A 24,004-nucleotide genomic window follows, 5' to 3' on the forward strand; every position below is an offset into this window, starting at 1 on the left:
TCGATAGTTCCTCTATAGAAGGTGGTCAGGATCGGTGGTGGAAGCCGGGCCTTTCTCAGTCTTCTCAGAAAGAAGAGACGCTGTTGGGCTTTCTTGTGCAGGGAGCTGGTGTCGAGGGACCAGCCGAGGTCCTTCTCCAGGTGGACGCCCAGGAATTTGGTGCTGTCGACGATCTCCACAGAGGAGCCGTTCATGCTCAGCGTTGAGTGGTCGCCTCGTGTCCTCCTAAAGTCAACAACCATCTCTTTTGTCTTGTCAACATTCAGAGACAGGTTGTTGTCTTTACACCAGTCCGTTAGTCTCTGCACTTCCTCCCTGTACGCTGACTCGTCGTTCTTGCTAATGAGACCCACCACGGTCGTGTCATCAGCGAACTTAATGATGTGATTTGAACTGTGTGTTGCTACACAGTCATGAGTCAGCAGTGTGAACAGCAGAGGACTGAGCACACAGCCTTGTGGGGCCCCAGTGCTCAGTGTGGTGGTGCTGGAGGTGCAGTTCCCGATCCGTACTGACTGAGGCCTTCCGGTCAGAAAGTCCAGGATCCAGTTGCAGAGGGAAAAGGGAATTACAAAATTTAAAGGGAATTACAAAATTACAATTTAAATGTATTAATTCAAATTTGCCAGGCTGTACTTTTAAATCATTACTGAAGTCATGAAAATACATCAGATAAAGATTAGCAAACCACTGTAATTGAGAAACAGGAAATAAGAAATTGTTGCTATTTTCAGATTTTTAAAGAAATATTTCATGTCCAAATATTTAAACCGTCCACTTCTTCTTCTCTTATGGTATTAACAGTTAGTCTAATTTCTACTAATAATTGTTTCTCTTCTATTTGTGAAGTGCCCAGAAACTTAAGCTATCCCATAAATCTATTGGAGTACTAGTAATTGTTTCAAGTTAGTACTTAAGTACAGGACTTGTAAATGTGTTGAGTTACATTCCACCACTTCCAACAAACACTTGGAGCAACACAACAAGAACACAGAGAGAGGTGAAGTGAGTGAAGTGGATCAGGTTTTCACCACTGCAAAACAAACTGTCACTGTCACATGGGGTGCTAAAGGGTGGGAAATCGGTAGGAGCAGTGGTTGAGATTGATGTGGGGCAGGTGAAGAATAAGTCATAGTCAAAGCCCGGGGAGGTGTAGGTAACAAAGCCTGGTGGTGTTCCGGTCACGGTGGCACTGATCCAGTTTTGGTACTGGGACACACGAGCGTAGACTCCTGTTCTACTAGGTAGGGTGCAGCCATCACCAAAACTCAGAACTCCACTCTGGATCTAGATACCCATATTATTTTTTGTCACAAGTGGTACCCCCGAGTATTCCTGTAAAAAATGTGTAAGTTCTTAAAACAGACTTAGATCAGTTGAACATCTCATGGAACTTAATTTCTACTAAATGCATAAAATGGTTCTGGAGCTGTTCGTGTTAACCGTCAATCAGACACACAACTTTTACTGATTAGTTATAGTATCATCCAACACTCTCACCTTCACATGATTAAATCGTTTTTAGTCACTGACAGAGAGTATCAAAAAACTTTTTCAAGGTATTTGGTTTATAAAAGAAATGAAATAAATCTAAGTGAAATGATGTATGAATAAATGAACTTGAACAAATAAAGGCCTCTTTTTCACTCGTGCTCAGTGTGGACTCGACTCTACTCAGCTTTGGTCATTTTGTCGTACAGTTGAGCACTACCTGCATTGGGTCATTATAGCAATGGGGCCAAAAGTCCAGTGACGTCATTTGTATACATCACGGCCAAAAAACAACCAAAACACAACAATGGAGTATGGGAAGCTCATCTTGCAACCGGAAGGTTGGCAGTTCGATCCCCTGCTCTGTTTGTCTCGGTCATTGTACCTTTGGGCAAGAGACTTCACCTATCGCCTACTGGTGTTGGCCAGAGGGGCCGATGGCGCGATATGGCAGCCTCGCTTCTGCCAGTCAGCCTGCTGTGGCTACAACTGTATCTTGCCTCCACCAGTGTGTGAATGAATAGTGGAATTGTAAAGCACTTTGAGGGTCTCGAAAAGCGCAATATAAATGCAATCCATTATTATTATTATTATTATTATTATTACTACTTTGAGGTGATGGTATACCTGCTGCTCAGTCTATGGCATTTTGTCAGACTCAGGGACCATGGCACTGGTTTCTGTTTAGCTTTTTCTCTTTCTCTTTCAAAAATGGCGGTTTTCATTACTGTTAAGGAGTCACTCTCATGACTCATCGACCTACACCACTGACTGGCCTATCAGTGACATGCAGTCTGTTGACATCACATTTACGTATCGATTTCCCCCGCTTGGAATACTGGCTGAGTAGGTACAAAAAAAAGTACCTGGCACCGGGTACTACCACCTAATGAAAACCCTGAAAACTGAGCTGAGTCAAGTAACTGCTAATGGAAAAGGTCTATAATGTTAATAATCATAAACACTACAGAAAAACAGTGAGTGGTTGAAAGCTGATAGTCAATGCAGTCAATTAGGCTTTACATTACAAATAAGCACAAAGTGGTAGTCACCTGACATGAATCCTTTTTCAATCCAGCACAGATCAGGTTATCTGTTATTGCAACCAAGTTTTGTAAGTCACAATTGCACTCATTGTTTCCCACTATTGGTACATTCACCTCCTGCAGAGTCTCTGGGGTGGAACCACCACCTAATTGAGAAATTTTAAAAGAAAGAGCATTTTTACATGTATCACTAATATAAAAGAAAAATATATATTTTATAACTTACTTGATAGGTCACCAAAGCCAGTGACCCAGCTGCTGGTGCCATTGTAGAAAGTGCTGCCTGCTGAGGCTAAGCAGACTGGCTGAATGTAGTCTGTGAAATTCACAGGAGTCGACAGCTGCAGGAGGCACATGTCATTCTCATATGTTAAAGCATTGTAGTCGGGATGGCAGATGATGTTTTCAAGTGTCACAGTAACTGCATTTGAGTAATGAAGTGAGCAGCTGTCAGCACCCACTGGTCGGTGACTAGGGACCCTCCACAGGAAAAAAAAGCCAGCATTGGCTAAAGATGCCTGCCAGGGCCAACTTCCAGGGGCTGCATCTTCACCTCCTACGATTCTGCCATTTTTATTAGCCCTGCCACATGCTGACAGAAGAAGACACAAAAGTTCAATAGTGAATACGATGATCAGCCTGGAACTGTAAATTACTAATACCATTTACACTGTAAATTTCAAAAGATTATGAAGGGAAGCAGCAACTACTCAAAAAAAGCTTTTCATTGTTTTAGTTGCCATCTTGGCACATATGTAGCTCAGACAACAACAGGTGTGGGTTTAAATAAAAATAAAATAAAAGACCCAGCCAAAATTGTTTTCTTGCTGAAACAAAATGAGTTACAGTAATGTTTGTTAACTGTATTTACAGCACATCTGAAATGGGGAGTCGTGCAAAATTGTTCTTGGATGCTTACCAGGATGCTGTGAATGAACATCTGAAAATTGGAACACAAAGACCGATATATCAAACCAGTGGTATTGCACGTCATTACTACTGAAATTCTATTTAAACCCAACTAATGTGAAATTACTTCACTTTTTAAAAAAAATTATGTAAGTAATTAGTACTTACTTAATTAGTATCATTAACTACTATTACTTACAAATTTAAAAGAGAAATTAGATAATGAAATAGAGGTGACAAGAGCAGAACTTAAAAATGTCAAAAAATTATCTTTCCTATCTTACAGAAATGTACAGGCAGGATACATTTCATAGTATCCAGAAATATATTTTTTAGAGTATAAAACTGTTTAACATCTGTAATTAAACTTTCCACATTTCATGTGAACTATGTCATAAGAAAAATGTTTAACAATGCAAATACAACTCAAACTTTTCTCTCACCTTTGCCAAAAAGATTGATCATCACAGAGAAAAAGCACAGGAACCGTTGGAGGGCCATTGTTGATTATGCTGGCTATAGTTTGTTGGTTTCACCCACAGCCTGATGCACCCAGATCTGACCTTCCCCCCAATGACCACTGAAATAACAATAGTAACAAAAGATAAAGCAACAAGTCAAAAAAGTCGGTCTGCGTGCCGATGTTTGATAAAAGCTCAAATGATTCACACATTCTTGGAAATACACACTGGGATTCATAGAAATTTTTATGTAAGAGAAGAAACTATTCTAAAGGCTGTGGTTGGAGGTTGTTTTCTCCAGCCTGGAGGTGGATGTTGGTGTTACTATAAAATCTATCAACTTGACATGCATAATTTATGGCTTTAAAACATTAACTAGTATGCAAAATAAGTAAGCAAGTACGTTTTGATATTTTCATTTGTTTTTTGTTTTTTTTTAGATTAAGGCAAAATAATTTCATTAAGGCTTGGCATGCTTGTAAATACTGACAAACTCAATTGGTGCCACAAGTGAAAACAGCATACTGCACATACATACAGTCCCGATCAAACGTTTAAGATCGCGTGAAAAATGGCAAAAAAAATCATATTTGCATGATTGTATCTAAATAAGATTCCAAGCAGAGCTTCAAAATGCAACAACAAGAAATGAGAGTGAGACAAAAAAAATTTAAGCATGCAATTTCTTGAAAACAACCCTTAAACAGAAACAGGCTATGAATCCACATTTCTGCACAGATTTGGCGTTTTAAAGGCATGTGATCTTAAACTTTTGATCAGCTGTAAAACAGCCTGTTTCAGTTCAAGCATTCTTTTCAATAAATTGCATGCTCAAAAAAATATTTTAGTCTCATTTACATTTCTTCTTGTTGCATGTTGAAGCTCTACTTGGAACCTTATTAAGATCCAATTATGCAAAATATGATTTTTAGCTATTTTTTAAGTGGTTTTAAACTTTTGATCGGGACTGTACAACATTTGTTGTAAACTGCTTTCAAAACCTGTATTGATGAAAGACCAAATTATGGTGAAAAATCCACCATATACACGTTTTTACTTTTGGCTCTAACAGCGGGCCTTGGATCACAGCTGGACTGGCCATCGGATATACAGGGCATTTGCCAGGTGGGCCAATTGTGATTTTTCTTTTTCATGGGCCGATGTTTTTTGTTCTTTTTATAACAGTATAACAATGAAAGGTGGTGGATGAGCCAATTGGTCATGATTGACTCCGTGCTGGACCAATTACAGCTGAGGAGATCGAATGCACCCTCCCCCTTGCTTAGGTAACGGCTCTGAAAGCAATCTTATCACAGACAGAGAAAAAAAAAATCATAATAGTTTTTTCTCTTTTTTGTTTATCGCCCACGTTGCGCCAGAAAGAGGAAACCAGCGGATGTCGCGCTAAACAACAGCAGCATGTTTAAGCTTGATAAGCTGTTGTTAGAATTTATTTAATATTAATTTCTAGTATCAGCTGGTGTTTGCTGGAGCCAGTTAGGATTGAAAATGTTTAATTTCTCTTACTAAAATAAGGGGATAAAATCATTTTCACACATTTACTGCAAATGTCCTCATTCGAGTTGGCAGTCAGTCTTTAAAGGTCAGAAGCTTTGTTCCGTGTGACTGTCCAGACTGATATATTGTAGTAAATAACTTAGAGTGCAGAAGGGTAATTGCAAACACGCTTACACACATAGATTATGATTAGAATAAGTCAGAGAGATCCGAACATGATATTCTAAACCAGCTTTGAATCACTAGAAGAATAATAGAATAGAATAGAATAGAATTCAACTTTATTGTCATTGCACATGCACAGGTACAGGGCAACGAAATGCAGTTTGCATCCATCCAGAAGTGCTTTAGTGATATAGATATATTACAATATATATTAGCAATAATATAGATATGTAAAGTATATTACAGAAATGGGTCTATTATGGTATGTTATAATGTACACGGTATGAAGTATGTTGTGAATATTCTATAACTATAAGTATGTACAGGCTGTAGTGAGTACAAGCTATGTACAGGATATGAACAGGATATAAATATGAAAAACTATACAGAATATGAAATAAATAACTTTACAGAAATCTGAGATATACAGCTATACAGAAATCGGAACTATGCAAGTTGTAAACAGTTGTTTACACAACTGAACACACTGAGATAAGACAGACCTTCAAAGTAAAACAGGAAACACATAACAGTCACGCCTAACACAAAACACTGATAACATTGGATCGTAACAAGGGTTAAGCAATTTTGATAGGAAACTGCTTAATTTTAGAAATGTTTTTGCTCTTTTTTGCTCTATAAAATAGTTGTTTTCTTTTAGAATCGTTCATCTTAGCAGTAGGATTTAAATGAAAAGAGAAACAATTTAACCCTTTAAGACCTACCATAGAACCAAGTCCGCCAGAGCTTATATTATATTTTTACATGGTGTGGTGCCATTTTTGGGAGCATTTCAAGTTGCTATACATCAATACAACCATTATAGCCCAGATTTTAATAATATGTATTCATTAAGTGCATAGCAATTACATAAATTGCAAAAAAGTGCAATAAACTACAAAAAAATTGAAAATCGTTTTTGCTTTTTTAACATATATTTCTAGTTAGAGAAATTTAAGAGGCTTATCACTCAAAACTGTAAATACAAAAAAGTTGCACAAAATGGTTTCCTACCGCAGGAAATTTATTTTGAGTGTCTTCATAGTTTTATTTTTGAGATACACCAATTTTTATATACTGCAGGAAAAACGAAAATAAATATTATACTGCAAATTTGCAAAAAAAGCAGCATATGCATCAAAATAAACTGTTTCCAGCAGTGCAATATGAGTCCTAAGCATCCCATAAAAGACACTGAAAGTCATAAAGTCAAAGATAACTTTTAAAAAGACCAGTATAGGCCCTGAGGCCCTGATGGTAAAAAAACCTACATTTCCGCGAAAATGACGTCACTTCTGGTTTCGGGCAGGTAATGGCGGACATGCAAAAGTTCGCGCTGACGTCTATTCCAACGTAGGAAGTGTTACGAACAGCTGATCGGATCGGCAAAGCGTGTTTCTGGAATATTATGTTTTTGTTGCTGCAAGTGCTTTTTATGCAGTTTTTGCAAAGCTATATGTGGAAGGAAACCGTGACCTAGGACAAGCTGATGGCATAAGATGTCATCAGCTTGTCCTAGGTTTCATATGCAAAACAAATTATTGCGCTAGCTTACGTGGTTGCAGAGCTACCGGGATTTAAAAATAGTTACGCAAAACAGAGCGTGCCCGCTCCGACCGGCTCTAAAGGGCTAAGTTTGAGTGAAAATGTAAATTTTTTGCATTCTCTGGTCAACTGACTCAGTGAATCAAATGACTCAAAAAACCCGATTCACTTTGTGAGTGACTCATTAAAACTTGATTCAGTAAAAATAATCAAATTTACCATTACTAGATTCCATTCACGCTCGCAGAAGGCCTTCAAAATAAAGGTAACCAGAGCCTGTTTTCTATCAACAAAATCTGCAAAATTTTGCATATAACAAATTAAATGTGAGCGGTGAGTAGTTGAAGTTCTCTCAGTCAAAATTGAATAGAAGTTGAATCAAAATTAATAAAGTGTTCACGTGATAAAATACATGTACAAACTTGGAACAAGTTTTTCTAAGGGTTAAAAGATATCAAAGGGTAAAAGAAAAAGGCAATTAGTTCCCGGTACAAGCAACTTTAAAACATCTCCAAGATGAGGCTAGAAGTTGCAGTATGTTGCACCTAAATTCCACATTTAATTCAAAAGAACCTATGCAGCGTGGTACGGAAGAGGATTAGGGCCACTGGAAAAAGTGGGCACCTCTTTTTTTCCCCCGAATTCTGAGATTAAAGTCAGAATTCTTTTTTCTCAGATTTTTTTTTCCAGTGGCTAAGAGAGCTTCTCTCTAACTAATCCTAAGTGTTAGGATGTGTGAAACTGGCAGTTGTCACTTTTGTAAAGGCAATATGAGTGCCAAAAGGTTCCGAAAGGCAACACATGTGATGTGATATCATCCAGATGATATTGATATTGATAGATGTTGACGCTAAATCACATACTGCATCTGAACAGCATGGCTTCATAACAGGAGAGTCCAGGAGCTTAACTAGCCTGATGGGAATTCAGGCTCTTTTAAGAAAGTCAGTTCTTATGGCTTGACTCACGAAAAAGAGCTCTATTGGCTCCCAAGCAGCTTTTCAAATTTTTGGATTCTTGATGTAAAATTATGTGTATAATGAATAATGTGTGGCATATACATTATAATAAATGTTTATTATTTATATGGCTTAGTATACTCAGCATTTAACAAAAAATACATTTTAGAATAACAAAAAAGATTCATTTCCATTTCAATTTGACAAGATCCAGTGTTTCATTGGAATGACGTGTTAACATTTCATCTCATTTCTTTAGATCTTTATATCATGATATATATTAGTGAAAACTCTTAATTTGTAAAGTAACTACAAACTCAAGCTCTAAGCTCCTCTAAGTTAAATTTCTAGTTAAAATTTGGAGTTAAATTCCTCCACTTCAAACAAGCACATGGAGCAACACAACAAGAACACAGAATGAAGTGAAGTGAGTGAAGTGGATCAAGTTTTTACCACTGCAAAACAAATCATCACATAAGGTGGTAGAGGGAGGAAACGTGAAAGGAGTGTCATCTGTGGGGAAAGTTGTAGGAATAGCTGATTTTGGGCAGATGAAGTCTAAATCACTGTCAGGGCCCAGAGAGGTGTAGGTTACAAAGCCTGGTGGTGTCCCACTGACGGTGTTGTTGATCCACTTCTGGTACTGGGACACATGAGCGTAGACTCCAGGCTTCATAGGTTCAGCGCAGCCATAACCAAAACTCACAACTCCACTCTGAACCCAGACTAAGTCTTTCTTCGTCACAGGTGGTCCTCCCGAGTCTCCTTGTGAAAATTTTGTAAAAGGTTTTTAAGACGGATAGGTATTAATAAAATTTGGTCCTCTGTTGGGATAAACATCTTTTGGATCTTAAATGCATAAAATGAAGCCTGAGTTGTTTTCATCATAAGTTAATCAGACACATGTGGTTTTATAAACCAGGTCTGTAACATAATGATTCATAATTCATAATATCTTCCGATTTTAAATGTGATAGAAAAAAATCTAAAGTGTTCTATGAAGACAAAACATTGGATTGAAAGTGACATATGACTGGCAGAAAAATTGCATTAATTATGAACTTACTGATTAGCTACAGTAACACTGCTAATTATAATTTATTTTGAAGCCAGTTTAGATTTAGCTCATTGGTGCAGGCCAACGAGCTAAATCCTTTTAGTAACATGATATCAACATAACATATCATTGACAGAAATTTTTTTTTGAAAATGAAACAGATTAATAATAAATGAGATTGAAGAAATCAAGACAGATCTTGATTTAAAATATCAGTAAATACGGATACAACAACAGAGAAACCATAATCCAAAGTTTTGCTAACAACAATATAAAATCTTCATGGTTGTCAATAGGCCCTTACATTACAAAAAAACAAAAAGTTGGTGGTCACCTGACATGAATCCTTCCCTCCCCCTTTCAGCCCAGCACAGATCATGTTCTCTGTAATCTCAGCAAAGCATTTGCACTCGTAGTTTCCCACTATAGGGACATTCACCTCCTGCAGAGTCTCTGGGAAGGAACCGTCACCTAATTCAGAAATTTGAAAATTAAGCCTTTTTCACTTTTTCATAGACGACAGCTTACAGTCCTGCGTAAAGATGAAAGTGACTTCGTTGCAGACGCTGTGCGCAGAGGTTCAGGAGCAGAAGTTCCATTGAAAACATGCCACTGCAGACCCGCTGCTTTTCAGCATCTCTTTATTGACCACTTTTCACACACGGTTGCTGTACGCATACAGTCGGCTGTAGCTTTTCAGCTCACAGCCCGACACACACCAACACAACAGCAGAGAGAGCACAGACTTTAAGGTGGCGAGGCGTGATTGCGGGTGCCGCTCAGGTGTGTCCGACTCCCATGCAGCGGCGCTGCAGACCCCCCCGCCACACCCCCGCCACACACATTAACCAGGTAAAATACATATTTAGGCAGAATTTTGCAAATATGTATTTTTCATCTTTTAGCAGCATAGTGCTTTTTTCCAATTATTTTTTAGAAGTAAGGTCAAGGCTCCAAAAGCCCAAAGGCGATATAAGGGTGGCGGCTCACAACAGTTTTTGTTTGCTACATGGATCATTCTAGTTCAGCTGGGTGTCTTTCCTTTTGTTATACTTCTTTAAGAGTTCAAAATGTGTTAATTACATAAATAAAATGTAATTTTCTCATTAGCACTTCATGGATTTAATAAGCAACACACTTTAGTTATTCACACAAAGCATAAAGGTAAAAAAACAATATATGCAGTGTTATCTTCATTTTAGACGTCAAAAAGTATTTGCGGCTCCCAGTGTTTTCTTTTGCGTGGAAACCAGGTCCAAATGGCTCTTTGGGTCTTAAGGGTTGCAGACCCCTGATCTAGGTGATATTTTCTTTTGTGACCCACTCCTGTTGATATTGCATTTTCATTTTATTTAGAACCATTTTGATCACCTTTCCCTATAAGAACAGTTTCTTCCCCTCTGCTGTTGGACACATGAACAATAACCACATGACTGTCCCCGCCACTAACACATGACCCTATGCTGTGTCACTGCATCATTTCATGTTTGGCACCGATCACCACCTGCACTCATGTATATATCTTTCTACGTAGCACTCATAAGTCTTATTCTCATGTATATCTCATGCACATATCTTTCTTTCTACATAGCACTTTAATTCTTATTGTTTGCACTGAAGCACCGCAGCAATTTCCTAATGTTGTAAACCTCAACATCTGGCAATAAACCCCATTCTGATTCTGATTCTGATTCTGATCTTGTAGCAACTTACTAGTATGATGCCAGTTGGGCTGATAAGTGATAAAGTCTGCTTTTGTTTTTGTGATTATTGTTTTACTCTGCCCATTCTTTGTTTAAGCTAGGTAATAAGAAAAATGTGCAGTAATTCAAACAAATGTCAGTCTTCCTCACCTTTGCATAAGAGAATGATGATCACAGAGAAACAGAACATCCGTGGAAGAACCATTGTTAACTACACCTAACTTTGACTTCATCTACTACATATACCTGCTCAGCTCCACCCACAGGATCATGTGACCTAAGATGGCCTTCACCAAGACAATTAAAATGAAAATCTACAGCTGTTTTTGCTTTGTTGTCTATAGACACCTCAATCACCACACATATATGATCACCACACACACACACATTCACATTTGTTCAGTGTCAGCTGTGACGCCATTTAAAACGCCGTTTTCTTGAAATTATGCAGGGCACTCCTCATGGTTCCCTCATCCAATTACTTTTAACTCCTTTCACCCAATCAAGGAAGAAAGAAGTGCAGACCACACTAATTCATCACAGATTCGCCTTGCTGCCTTTTCGGTACCAATGCTTGTCCCAGTATTCACTTGTATTATAATCCTACTATGCATTTTGATGTGTTTAACACATGATCAAGCAAACAAACGACAGAATACTTTACGTCTTACATCTTAGCAATTAGATTCTGCCATCATGCACTACCGTTTCGTGCTAGTTCTGTTTACTTTTCTCTTCTTTTGTCTCCACTTTTTCCACCCATATTTGGAGGCCCTGCAGCTTCCTGACAGAGACCCGACATCCCAAGTAAGCTGAGGATGAAGAGACGGGGGTGTTGTTGCTGGAAAAGGAGACATTATGTAATCATTGGAAATATGAGATCACTCCCTAATAAGATTGAGGAACTAATGACCCAGTCACAGAGGGAGTAGGGGCAGTGTAGCATTACGATGCTAACAGAGTCCTGGCTAACACCGGACATGAATGTGGCGCTGCCTGGTTTCCAGCTGCTGTCGGTTCACAGGACGAGAGACAGCAGTGAGAGGAAAGGAGGGGGACTGGCAGTGTTTGTTAAATGACAGATGGTGTAACCATGGGTACATCGCTATGAAAGAATAGCTCTGCAACAGATACATTGAGCTGTTAGCTGTTAGCATGCGGGGAGGCAGTCTGTGACTCTCTGTGGTCAGCAGACTGCAAACCCAATCTCTGAGAGCCCTTTTTATAATATCAGGGGACTATAATGACACATCACTCGACTCCACACTGTCGACCTTCCAACCATACATACATTGGGTAGACAGGTCAGCTTTAAAGAAAAACAGTAAAATGTACAACAGAATAGGGGAGTCGAGGAGAAAAATGATAACTCTACTCAGACTGAACTCCTGATAGGGGATCAGTGTGAGCATCCAGTCATGCGGCATGACTGTGCTGGTCCAGTCGACCTGCCGTCTGTATTGGGTAGGGGGCAAGCAGCAGAGGCCTTTGGAATGGGGGACGGGGGTGAGTGCGTAACTCTGGTAAATGATAAATGGCCTGTATTTGTGTAGCACTTTACTAGTCCCTAAGGACCCCAAAGCGCTTTACACAACCAGTCATCCACCCATTCACACACACTGGTGATGGCAAGCTACATTGTAGCCACAGCCACCCTGGGGCGCACTGACAGAGGCGAGGCGCCACCGGGCCCTCTGACCACCACCAGTAGGCAACGGGTGAAGTGTCTTGCCCAAGGACACAACGACCGAGACTGTCCAAGCTGGGGCTCGAACCGGCAACCTTCCGATTACAAGGCGAACTCCCAACTCTTGAGCCACAATTGCCTGTACAGCCACGATCGCCCGAACTCTGTAACGTGCATGCATGTGTGTATGTGTCCTGTGTTCAGCTTGACAGAGTGACCTTCAAACCAGTAAAGTGAAAGTCAACAGTTCGCAGCCGATGCAGGTGGCCTTGGGAGGATATGGGCATAGAGAGTCATAACACAGTCTCATGATCAAGAATCGGGCTCTCCTGAACCCAGGCTTCTCGTTGAGAAAGGGGTGCCGATTGCGTTGAGGGACCAGTTAATCAAATCAATATACTTTAGGTTTTAGAGAACAAGACTGAGAGACTCTCTGAGATAAATCGTAGCCTGTTGGCCAAGAAGTAGTGTTGAAAGTTAGGCAGATCAAGTCCTCCTTTATCCTTGGCCGTTTGTCACATTGTTAAACTAAAATACGCAGGTTTATCTTTCCAAAGGAATTGGAACTGGAACTGACGATTCCAGAGATCTAAACCAGTGTGGCAATGGTTTACTTGGGATCACTGAGAATAAATAATTTATTCTTGGCAAGACCATCATTTTTATTGTAGCGACCCAAGTGATATGGGTAGAGATTTCCATCTAGCCAGATCATCTTCTACTTTCTTTAAGTATAGATAATTTAATGATTGCAAATCTACCCTCTGTGTCTACAGCTGTATTGAGTACTGTGAAATTAATATTTTTGCATATTAAGATTTCTAATACTCTTTGCCTAAAGTTATAGCAGGCTGAGAACACATTAGGGAACTCAGGTGTTTTAAGTTCATCTGTAGCTTTGGCAGGTCTACGAGTCTCTTGTAATAAAACAACATATGCCTGTAGTTTTTTTAAGCTTGTTAAATATCTTTAATTTCTTCTTTCTGGAGCCGGCTCCATGCACATTCACATGAGACAATCCTTAATGTGCCCCTAATTGTTTGTGTTTAACTAATGTTGGATGCTACATGTGACGTGTGTGCATGCTAACTTATATGAACTAGCATGTACATGCTTGTGTGTGTGTGTGTGTGTGTGTGTGTGTGTGTGTGTGTGTGTCCTATATGTCAGCGTGCGCTGTGAGGCTGTAGTGGATGTGCTGACGCTGAGTGCATGTGTGATCGTGCCATGCAAATGTGTAAAGATCCAGGGTGTTGTGTGTCACTGCGTGGGAGAATAGGTGATCAGTGCAGTGAAAAAAGGGAGAGGGAAGAGACCTATGAAAAAGGGCAAGTGGGAGGGATGAAACATAAAAAAAGAAATTGTGATTAATGTAACACTGCTGAGCCCTTCTGAATTTAGATGTGTCAGATCATGCGTCATTCCAGGATTTCTTTATGGAACTGGTCGTTCACGCTGAAGTCCGTTCCTTTCAGCTCCCTGCAGCGACTCTTCACTTGCTCCTTTTGGTTGAAAAGATTAAACCAAACCCGACGCTCTCTCTCACCAATTCACTGCCTCCAAGGATTCTGCTTGTGACTCTCCCATCATCAACCATCCTCTGGTTTTCTTCAGCCCCTACCTACACCAAGCCGCCCCTGGTCTCATATTGCTGTCGACTTCATCACTGGTTTGCCACCTTTGTCAGGTAACTCTGTCATTCTGACCATCATTGATCGTTTTTCTAAAGCTGCTCACTTTGTTGCCCTCCCTAAGCTCCCTACGGCCCTAGAAACTTCCCGGCTCCGGACAAACCACATCTTCCGTCTCCATGGAATCCCCGTTGACATAGTTTCAGACAGGGGCCCACAATTCACGTCATATGTCTGGAAGGTGTTTTGTTCCTCCCTGGGAGCTCAGGTCAGTCTTTCCACTGGCTTTCATCCGCAGACTAACAGCCAAACTGAGCGGGCCAACCTCCGGTTCGGTACGACCTCCGAAAGTCCATAAAAAAGGCCAGAAAGGACTACAGGGACAAAATGGAGTCCAGCTACCACAGCTTTGACACCAGGCGACTGTGGAATGGACTGCGCTGCATCACTGACTACAAGAAGGTCAACACAGTCAGTGTTCAGCCCACTGCATCTCTTGCAGACGAGTTTAACAACTTCTATGCTCATTTTGACGCAGACAACAGAGAGCAGATCCTCTACCCTCAGGAGGACAGTGAGGCTGCAACTCTAACTCTGAAAACGGAAGCTGTGAGATGGACCTTTAAAAAGGTAAATCCTCACAAAGCTCCAGGACCAGACGGCATCCCAGGCCGGCTACTCAGAGTGTGTGCAGACGAGCTGGCAGAGGTGTTCACCAACATCTTCAACCTCTCCCTGAGGCAGTCAGTGGTCCCCACGTCCCTCAAAGCATCCACCATCATTCCCGTTCCCCAAAAATCAGTGGTCTCCTGTCTGAATGACTACCATCCTGTTGCACTGACACCCGTCATCATGAAGTGCCTGGAGCAGCTGGTCAAAGGTCATATCTGCTCCTCCCCCCCTGACACACTGGACCCTCTTCAGTTTGCCTATCGGACAAACAGAGCCACAGAGGATGCCATCGCCCTGGCAACGCACACCACCCTCACTCACCTGGAGAAAGGGAATACATATGCAAGGATGCTCTTCATCGACTACAGCTCGGCATTTAACACCATCATCCCCTCAAAACTTGCCACGAAGCTCGTCGACCTTGGGCTGGGAACACCGATCTGCAGATGGATTCTAAACTTCCTCACAAACAGGCCCCAGGTGGTGAGAGTTGGTAAGCACACCTCATCACTCATCCTAAACACAGGCACGCCACAGGGTTGTGTGCTTAGCCCCCTCCTATATTCCCTGTTCACACACGACTGTGTTGCTAAACAAGAGTCCAACATCATCATCAAGTTTGCGGATGACACAACCATCATAGGCCTCATCACAGACAACGATGAGACGGCCTATAGAGAGGAGGTGATGGCGCTGTACGAGTGGTGCCTGGAAAATAACCTGACTCTCAAAATCAGCAAAACTAGAGAGATGATAGTGGACTACCGAAAACGACCAGTCAGGGAACACCAGCCCATCCACATCAACGGTGTCAAGGTCGAAAGGGTCAGCAGCTTCAAGTTCCCTGGAGTCAACATCACTGAGGACTTCTCCTGGACCCTTCACACAGACACTGCTATCAGGAAAGCTTGCCAGCGGCTTTACTTCCTGAGGAGGCTGCTCGGACTACAAGACTTAAAAACAGTTTTACCACCAAGCCATACGACACCTCAACCACAACACTTAAACACACACAACACAGCACTCAGAAGCTACCCTGCAGCTTCACAAGTACTCTGTTTAATCTGCACTGGTCACTCCACTTTATTGTCATTGATATTTATATTTAAAAGTGCAATACTGTAATTTTCTGCTGCTCATTCCTGTGCAATATCCCATCTGCCCCCGTCATATTTATTTTCAAGATTTTCTTATTTAATCACTAGTGTACATATATTTATATTTATAGATACATATATATTTAGTCATCTTTTCTCTTTTACCATGTCTCTCTAATATTTTGCTCCTTACTATTTTTCTATTTTCTTTATTATTTTATTTTATTATATTTTCTCCTATTGTACCATGCTGCTGAGTGACTGCTGCTCGTCAAACACATTTCATTGCAATGTTGACCCTGTGCTAACTTGCATATGACAAATAAAACTGAAAACTAAAAACCTTTTTGTATACACACCTGGTGGACGTTTGTAAATAAATTCTCTTGTGTGCATCTGACCTCTGAGTCCTGCGTGTGAGTCCTCCATGTCAACCGTAACAGAACTACCTACCCTCTTCCTGTAACCACTTCCTGGGTCTCATTTCAGGGGCTCAGTGTTTTTGTCACTGAGCAGTGACAAAATTTTCTCATGATAGTCTTTCTGGTTTAGCAAAACCATGCATCTACCTTTGTCTGCCACAAGGATGATAATGTTGTTGTCATTACTAAGTGATGTGAGTGCCTTCCTCTCCTCCATGCTGATGTTGGATGCTAGGGGCTTTACATTGCTGAGACAGGCTGAAAAATTCGTCCGTAGTTGCTCTGCTTCCACGTCTGCAACATTGCTGTTTCTGTGGCTGTGTATAAGATTGGGGAAACCTGCAGTCAGCTGAGACTGAAGAAGTCACTTGGATAAGTGATGAAATTTTTCTCTCACTGAAAACGCTACGTCCAAATGAACAGAATCAACTTTTTGAGATTAATGCTGAAAAGCATAAGCCTGTGGTCAGGTCCGTTTCTAATGCCACACATACATATTTAATTTGGTTTGTTTTTTTTCATTTTCTCATCTTCTCTTATTTTTCCATCATCGCATTAGAAAAAATAGCAGACTTTCTGATACAAAAACTGATGGTACAAATGCTGTTAAATGTATGATGCTGGTTTAGCAATGCCTTCTCTATGAGGAAAAGTTATGTTGCACAATACGTTTCGAGGCACTCTAATGTGAAGAAAATATCTAGCTGGCAACATCAAGCTTGTGAATGATAGTCCTACCAACTCAACAACAAATACTATTTATTTACATAACTCAAAATAGAATACAAAAGAATGCAGCACAGTAAATAGTATTTTAAAATTGCATGTTTTAATCATCAAAAGTGTCAGCATACCAAAACAAGATTTGAACAGACCACAGATATATGCCAGATATGTATACAGATATACAGATATATATAACGTGATAACATTTAAAGAGAATTACTAAATAATGTTTAAAATGTATTACTTCAAATTTGCCAGGCTGTAGTTTTAAATCATTACTGAAGTCATGGAAATACATCAGATAAAGATTAGCCAATCACTGTAATTGAGAAACAGGATATAAGAAATTGTTGCTATTTTCAGATAAACAAATATTTCATGTCCAAATGTTTAAACCGTCCACTTCTTCTTCTCTTATGGTATCAACAGTTAGTCTAATTTCTACTAATAACTGTTTTGTTTACCTTGTGAAGTGCCCAGAAACTTAAGCTGTCCCATAAATCTATTGGAGTAATGATTATTTCAACTTAGTATTTGAGTACAGGACTAGTAATTGTGTTGAGTTACATTCCACCACTTCCAAAAAACACTTGGAGCAACACAACAAGAACACAGAGAGAGGTGAAGTGAGTGAAGTGGATCAGGTTTTCACCACTGCAAAACAAACTGTCACTGTCACATGGGGTGGTGGGTGGTCTATCTGTAGTGGGTGGTGTTGATGTGGGGCAGGTGTATATTGAGTCATAGTCAAAGCCCGGGGTGAAGTAGTTAACAAAGCCTGGTGGTGTTCCGGTGACGGTGGTGCTGATCCAGTTTTGGTACTGGGACACACGAGCGTAGACTCCAGGTCTATTAGGCAGGGCGCAGCCTTCACCAAAACTCACGACTCCACTCTGGATCCAAATACCCATATTAGCTTTTGTCACGAGTGGTCCCCCCGAGTCTCCCTGTGAAAAAAGTGTAAAAGTTGTTAAAACAGATTGAGATCAGTTGAACATCTCATGGAGCTTAATTTCTACTAAATGCATAAAATGTTTCCAGAGATGTTTGTGTTAATTGTAAATCAGACACAACTTTTGCTGATTAGTTACAGTATCACCCAACACCCCCAACTGCACGTCACTACATGATGTGATGTCACTGACAGAAATTATCACAAAACTTTTGGGAAAACCTTTGTAGAATAAATTAAATACATCTAAGTGAAAAGAATTACGAATTATGAGTAAATGAGCTTCAATGCAAAGCCTCTTTTCCACCAGTACCTTCTCAGCTTGACTCTACTTTACTTGGTTTCTGTCATTTTGTCGTACAATAGAGCACCACCTGCGTTGTATCATTAAAGCAACATGGCAGAAAGTCCACTGACCTGAACACAAACTAACCATGGAAGGCTTCGAAGGGATTCTCTACCTGCTACTTGGTCTGTGGTGACTCTCGGACCATGGTGTTGGTTTCTGTGTACCCATTTCTGTTGTTGCATGCTTTCAAAATGGTGCTTTTGATTACTGTTAAGGAGTGACTCTCATGAGTCATTGAGCTACACAACTGACTGGCCTATCAGTGACATGCAGTCTCTTGATGTCACATTTTTGTATCGATTTCGTTCACTTGGAATACCGGCTGAGCAGTACTAAAAAAAAAAAAATAAAAGTACCTGGTACCAGGTGATAACACCTAACGAAAACCTTGAAAACTGAGCTGAGTCAAGTAGGTGCTAATGGAATAGGGCTATAATGTTAATAATCATAAACACTACTACAGAAAAGCAGTGAGTGGTTAAAAGCTGATAGTCAGTGCAGTCAATTAGGCCTTACATTACAAATAAGCACAAAGTGGTAGTCACCTGACATGAATCCTTCCCGCCATTTTTCAGTCCAGCACAGATCATGTTATCTGTGATTGCAAAGAAGTTTTGTAATTCGCATCTGCACTCGTTGTTTCCCACTATTGGTACATTCACCTCCTGCAGAATCTCTGGGGTGGGACCACCACCTAATTGGGAAATGTTAAAAGGAAGATCATTTTTACTGAATCATGTATCACTAATAAAAGAAAATACATATTTTAAAAAACTTACTTTCTAGGGCACCAAAGCCAGTGACCCAGCTGCTGGTGCCATTGTAGAAAGTGCTGACTGCTGAGGCTAAGCAGACTGGCTGAATGTAGTCTGTGAAATTCACAGGAGTCGACAGCTGCAGGAGGCACATGTCATTCTCATATGTTACAGCATTGTAGTCGGGATGGCAGATGATGTTTTCAAGTGTCACAGTAACTGCATTTGGGTTTGGACCAGATGCAGTGTTGTGGCCCAGAGTCACGTTTGTGGTGGGAAGATCAGCACTTGAATGAAAGAAAAAATATATAGTTATTTTTATAGCATTGCATAGTGATCATTATCGTTGAACTACCGTCACAACCAGGTAGCAACAGATGCTTGTGAGATTTTGATAATAAATATATACAGTGACTTGCAAAAGTATTCGGCCCCCTTGAACTTTCCCACATTTTGTCACATTACAGCCACAAACATGAATCAATTTCATTGGAATTCCACATGAAAGACCAACACAAAGTTGTGTACACGTGAGAAGTGGAACGAAAATCATACATGATTCCAAACATTTTTTACAAATAAATAACTGAAAAGTGGGGTGTGCGTAATTATTCATCCCCCTGAGTCAATACTTTGTAAAACCACCTTTTGCTGCAATTACAGCTGCCAGTCTTTTAGGGTCTGTCTCTACCAGCTTTGCACATCTAGCGACTGAAATCCTTGCCCATTCTTCTTTGCAGAACAGCTCCAGCTCAGTCAGATTAGATGGACAGCGTTTGTGAACAGCAGTTTTCAGATCTTGCCACAGATTCTCAAGTGGATTTAGATCTGGACTTTGACTGGGCCATTCTAACACATGGATGTGTTTTGTTTTAAACCATCCCATTGTAGCCCTGGCTTTATGTTTAGGGTCATTGTGCTGCTGGAAGGTGAACCTCTGCCCCAGTCTCAAGTCTTTTGCAGACTCCAAGAGGTTTTCTTCCAAGATGAGGCCGTCACAGAGCAGCTGTATTTGTACTGACATTAGATTACACACAGGTGCACTCTATTTAGTCATTAGCACTCATCAGGCAATATCTATGGTCAACTGACTGCACTGAGATCAAAGGGGGCAGAATAATTACACACACCCCACTTTGCAGTTATTTATTTGTAAAAAATGTTTGGAATCATGTATGATTTTCGTTCCACTTCTCACGTGTGCACAACTTCGTGTTGGTCTTTCACCTGGAATTCCAATAAAATTGATCCATGTTTGTGGCTGTAATGTGACAAAATGTGAAAAAGTTCAAGGGGGCCGAATACTTTTGCAAGCCACTGTATAAATTGAATCATTTTATTCAAACACTGAAGAGCCGTTGTATTTCCTCTATCCCTGCATGTGAGTGTGCACATGAGTTGAATGGTGAGGCTTACTTTTGTGCATAGCTAGAGTTTGTTATCTTTTGACAGAACAAAGTTAGCAGGTTCCCAACTTACACCTTCATGCTAAACTTGCATGCTGCTGATTGTAAGTTCACATCGGATGGAAAGACGTGACTGGTATTAAGTTTCTCATCTAACCCTGGCTGTTACTCAGCGTTGTCACAATTTGATCACAACATTACATTATTAAGAAATGTGTTACTACCAACTGTGAGTTGAAAATTATCAGTGGAGAAATTACTCTAAAAACTGTTGGGGTGTTTTTGAGTAAATGTATACAATTAGTTTTTTTAAGACTTTAAAAATGTCCTTTCACTAATTTCAGAAAAAGAAAACATCAGTTGGTTATGAACAAAAATATTAAAATCACTGTGCAATAACATCCATTGCCTTACATGCCGAACAGGCCACCTGTCCATCACAGGGCTACCCCAGAGAGGGACAGAGACACACACTCTCGCTTCCATAACCAATTAAAAAAAAATATTTAGCCTTTAAAAAGTGTTGTCTGCAGAAGAAACCCACATGGCACAGGGAGAATATGTAAACTCTACTCCAAGAGGTTGAAACCTCCAACAGGCGTTAACCACTGCACCACCACAGAAACACTTGCAGTGTTGACTTACGGTGTAATGCAGTGAGCAGCTGTCAGCACCCATTCGTTGGTGATTAGGGACCCTCCACAGAAAAAAGAGCCATCTCTGGATAAAGATGCCTGCCAGGGCCAACTTCCAGGTTCTGCATTTTCACCTCCTACGATTCTAGGATTTTTAATAACCCTGCCACATGCTGAGAGAATAAGACACAACAGTTAAATACTGACTATGTTGATAAGCCACAGCATTATAACCATTCACACGTTCAGTGAGTAACATCTCATGAAGAGTTCTGATGGGAGATGATACATGTTGATGTTATTTTTAGATGTAAAGTCATAAAAACATTGTTGCACATGAACCACACTCAACCACAGAAAAGGTATTTTGTGACATTTTAGTGCAAAGTTGTTCAGGGAAAACTTCAAAGAACATAAGAGAGCTAGAGATTAATAATAAGCAATGACTAAATGCACAGTGCTTTATAAACACATGGTGAGTGAAAAAAGGTTAGGGAAGAAGAAACAGTCAAAAAAAATCAAGTGTTAAGTCTAATCTTAAAAGTAGAGAGGATGTCGGTCTCCTCAGTCAAAACTGGGAGCAGGTGCCACAAAGGAAGACTCTGCCTCCCATACTCTTACTGATTATCAACGATACAGTAGTTTACTAATACCATTTACCCTGTGGATTTCAACAGATAAATGAAAAATAAAATCTTGACAGATACCCAGCTCAGATGTTCAATTGGCACTCCCATTGGTGTAGGTTTAAATATAATTTAAAAAAAAAAGGTTAAGTATGAAAAACTTTCAGAATTGTTCTTGGATGCTTACCAGGCTGCTGTGAATGAACATCTAAAAATTGGAACACAAAGACAAATATATCAAAATAGAGGTAATACACATCATGACTAGTCCATAGTGAATAAGTATTTTTATTCAATTGCAACTAATATGAAATGACTCTAATGTTTAAAACATAATAATAATGATAATAATAATAATAATTATTAAAATAATTAGTATAATAACATTCTATTCCATATAATTTAGAAGAGAAAATAAAGAAAGAAAAAAATAAGAAGAGCAGAATTTAAGGATGTCAAAAAATTCTTTCCCATCTTGCAGAATGCTACAGGCAGGATGCATTTCATACTATCCAGATAGAATTTTTTTTATTATAAAATTCTTTAGTATCTGTAATTAAACTTTCCACACTTCATCTGAAAGAAGTAATGGGAAAGATTTTAATAGTACAAACAGAAATACAATTTTCTCTCTCACCTTCGCCAAAAAGAATGATCATCACAGAGAAAAAGCACAAGAACCGTTGGAGGGCCATTGTTGACTACGCTGGCTTTAATTTGACTTCAACTGTTAAATACTATAAATCTTGTGTTCAGCTCCACCCACAAGCTCACACAACCAGACCTGATTCCCTTCACTGACCACTGAAATAACAATAGTAACAAAAGGTAAAGCAACAAGTCAAACAAGTTGGCCTTTGTTTTGTTTGAGGAACTGTTCAAAGGCTGCACATATTCTTTGAAATACGCACTGGGATTCAAAGAAATATTATGTAAAAGAAGAAACTATTCTATAGTTCTTGGTATATTTTGCCATGCGGTTGGAGGTTGGCATGACTATAAAATCATCTTAACATTGTCAAGGAGAATGTGGAAACGTTCAAGGGGGCCGAATACTTTTGCAAGCCACTGTACATGGTTCTCACCTTGAAGCATGGAGGAGAAGGTGTGATAGCATGGTGGTGCTCTGCTGGAGACACTGTTAGAGATTTATTCAAAATTGAAGGCACACTGAACCAGCTTGGCTACCACAGCATCCTGCAGTACTTTGCCATACTGGTGCTCTTGATTGATCTTTATTATTTATTTATTTTTTACTTTTAAGTTATTACAATCGGAACGGACATGACCGGGGATAAGAAAGGGAAAGACGTAGAAAAGAGAAGTTCAAGAAAAGGACAGGGAAAGAAAACAGAGGGGAAGAGGGACAGTGAGAAAAGATCCATTTAATCGCCTTGGCACTTCAGTGTTAATGTTAGAACTGATGTTACGAATGCTGTTAAATGTATAATGTTGGTGTAGCAATGGCATGTTTATGAGGAATAAAAACGGTTGCAGAAAAGCTCAACAAAAAGTGTAGTTTAATTACAGATTGAAACATTTTCCTTCGGCCTGTCAATTACCACGCTGTCTTCATCGACAAGCACTGGTGACTGCCTGCTGTACATGTGTCAACAGTCCCAGAGGAGAAAGTGAGCGAGTGATCCTTCAGGGCCAAAGTGGACAACTGGTAAATACAAAGAAAAGCAGAAAAGTTGACATATGTCACTTAAGAGTGAGAATTGATCAAAAGAAGGAGGTTGTGATAAGAATCGGTTGTGATTGACTGGAGCATAATTCACAGCTGTTAGACTTTCAGAAATCTGTTGACTCCTCTCAATCAAATAGGCTGTGATACAGGGATGTTTTCTATGTTAGCGATGGAATATTTGCAACGGTGTTTAATTCATCCAAGAGCTGCGTTTTTTTTCTCTTATTTTAACCCTCCAGTTTTGAATCATATTTATTTTATTTGTTTTATTTTTGTTTTTATATGACACAATTTTTAAAAATTGTACCAAAAAGCCATTTTTTAAGAGCTATAATACTTAAGTTTATGATGCACAGTAACCTTTCTGAGAGAGTGTAACAAACCAACAATAAAAACATTAATATTATTTTATCTTGTCAATGTGAACCCTAGACATGACTGAAGTAAGAGTCCAGATGTTGCTAACCATGTTTTGTTGATGTTGTGATGGCATCCTGAGGAA

General features: G+C 39.7%; 1 protein-coding gene across 3 annotated transcripts; it reads right to left on the bottom strand.

The window, feature by feature from the left end:
• Positions 1 to 927: 927 nt before the first annotated feature.
• On the bottom strand, positions 928 to 22,565 carry LOC120721898 (serine protease 27-like). Of its 3 annotated transcripts, XM_040012536.1 has the most exons (7): positions 22,450 to 22,565; positions 22,000 to 22,020; positions 21,197 to 21,359; positions 19,170 to 19,432; positions 18,936 to 19,084; positions 17,742 to 18,036; positions 928 to 1,031 (listed from the first exon to the last, which is right to left on the bottom strand). In XM_040012536.1, the coding sequence occupies exons 1-7, from the start codon at positions 22,505 to 22,507 to the stop codon at positions 943 to 945; spliced, it is 1,038 nt and encodes a 345-aa protein (XP_039868470.1). In that variant the 5' UTR covers positions 22,508 to 22,565; the 3' UTR covers positions 928 to 942. The 3 variants fall into 3 exon arrangements, with proteins under 3 accessions (XP_039868470.1, XP_039868471.1, XP_039868469.1); XM_040012537.1 differs by lacking the exon at positions 928 to 1,031 and having other exon boundaries at positions 17,171 to 18,036; positions 18,936 to 19,080; positions 19,166 to 19,432; XM_040012535.1 differs by lacking the exon at positions 928 to 1,031 and having other exon boundaries at positions 17,171 to 18,036; positions 22,450 to 22,564.
• Positions 22,566 to 24,004: the final 1,439 nt, after the last annotated feature.

The sequence above is a fragment of the Simochromis diagramma genome, unplaced genomic scaffold (genome assembly GCF_900408965.1).
Source record: "Simochromis diagramma unplaced genomic scaffold, fSimDia1.1 OVJJ01000612.1, whole genome shotgun sequence".
In the NCBI taxonomy this organism is placed as follows: Eukaryota; Metazoa; Chordata; class Actinopteri; order Cichliformes; family Cichlidae; genus Simochromis; species Simochromis diagramma.

Bases quoted from the DNA above. Each gene is read 5' to 3' on its own strand.
- LOC120721898 (XM_040012536.1), bottom strand. From the start codon at position 22,507: ATGGCCCTCCAACGGTTCTTGTGCTTTTTCTCTGTGATGATCATTCTT. The intron at 19,433-21,196 runs GTAAGTCAACAC...CTTTCATTCAAG, and splicing joins GCTGCTCACTGCATTACACC to TGCTGATCTTCCCACCACAA. The intron at 1,032-17,741 runs GTGAAAACCTGA...TGTTTTGCAGTG, and splicing joins TGACAGTTTGTTTTGCAGTG to GTGAAAACCTGATCCACTTC.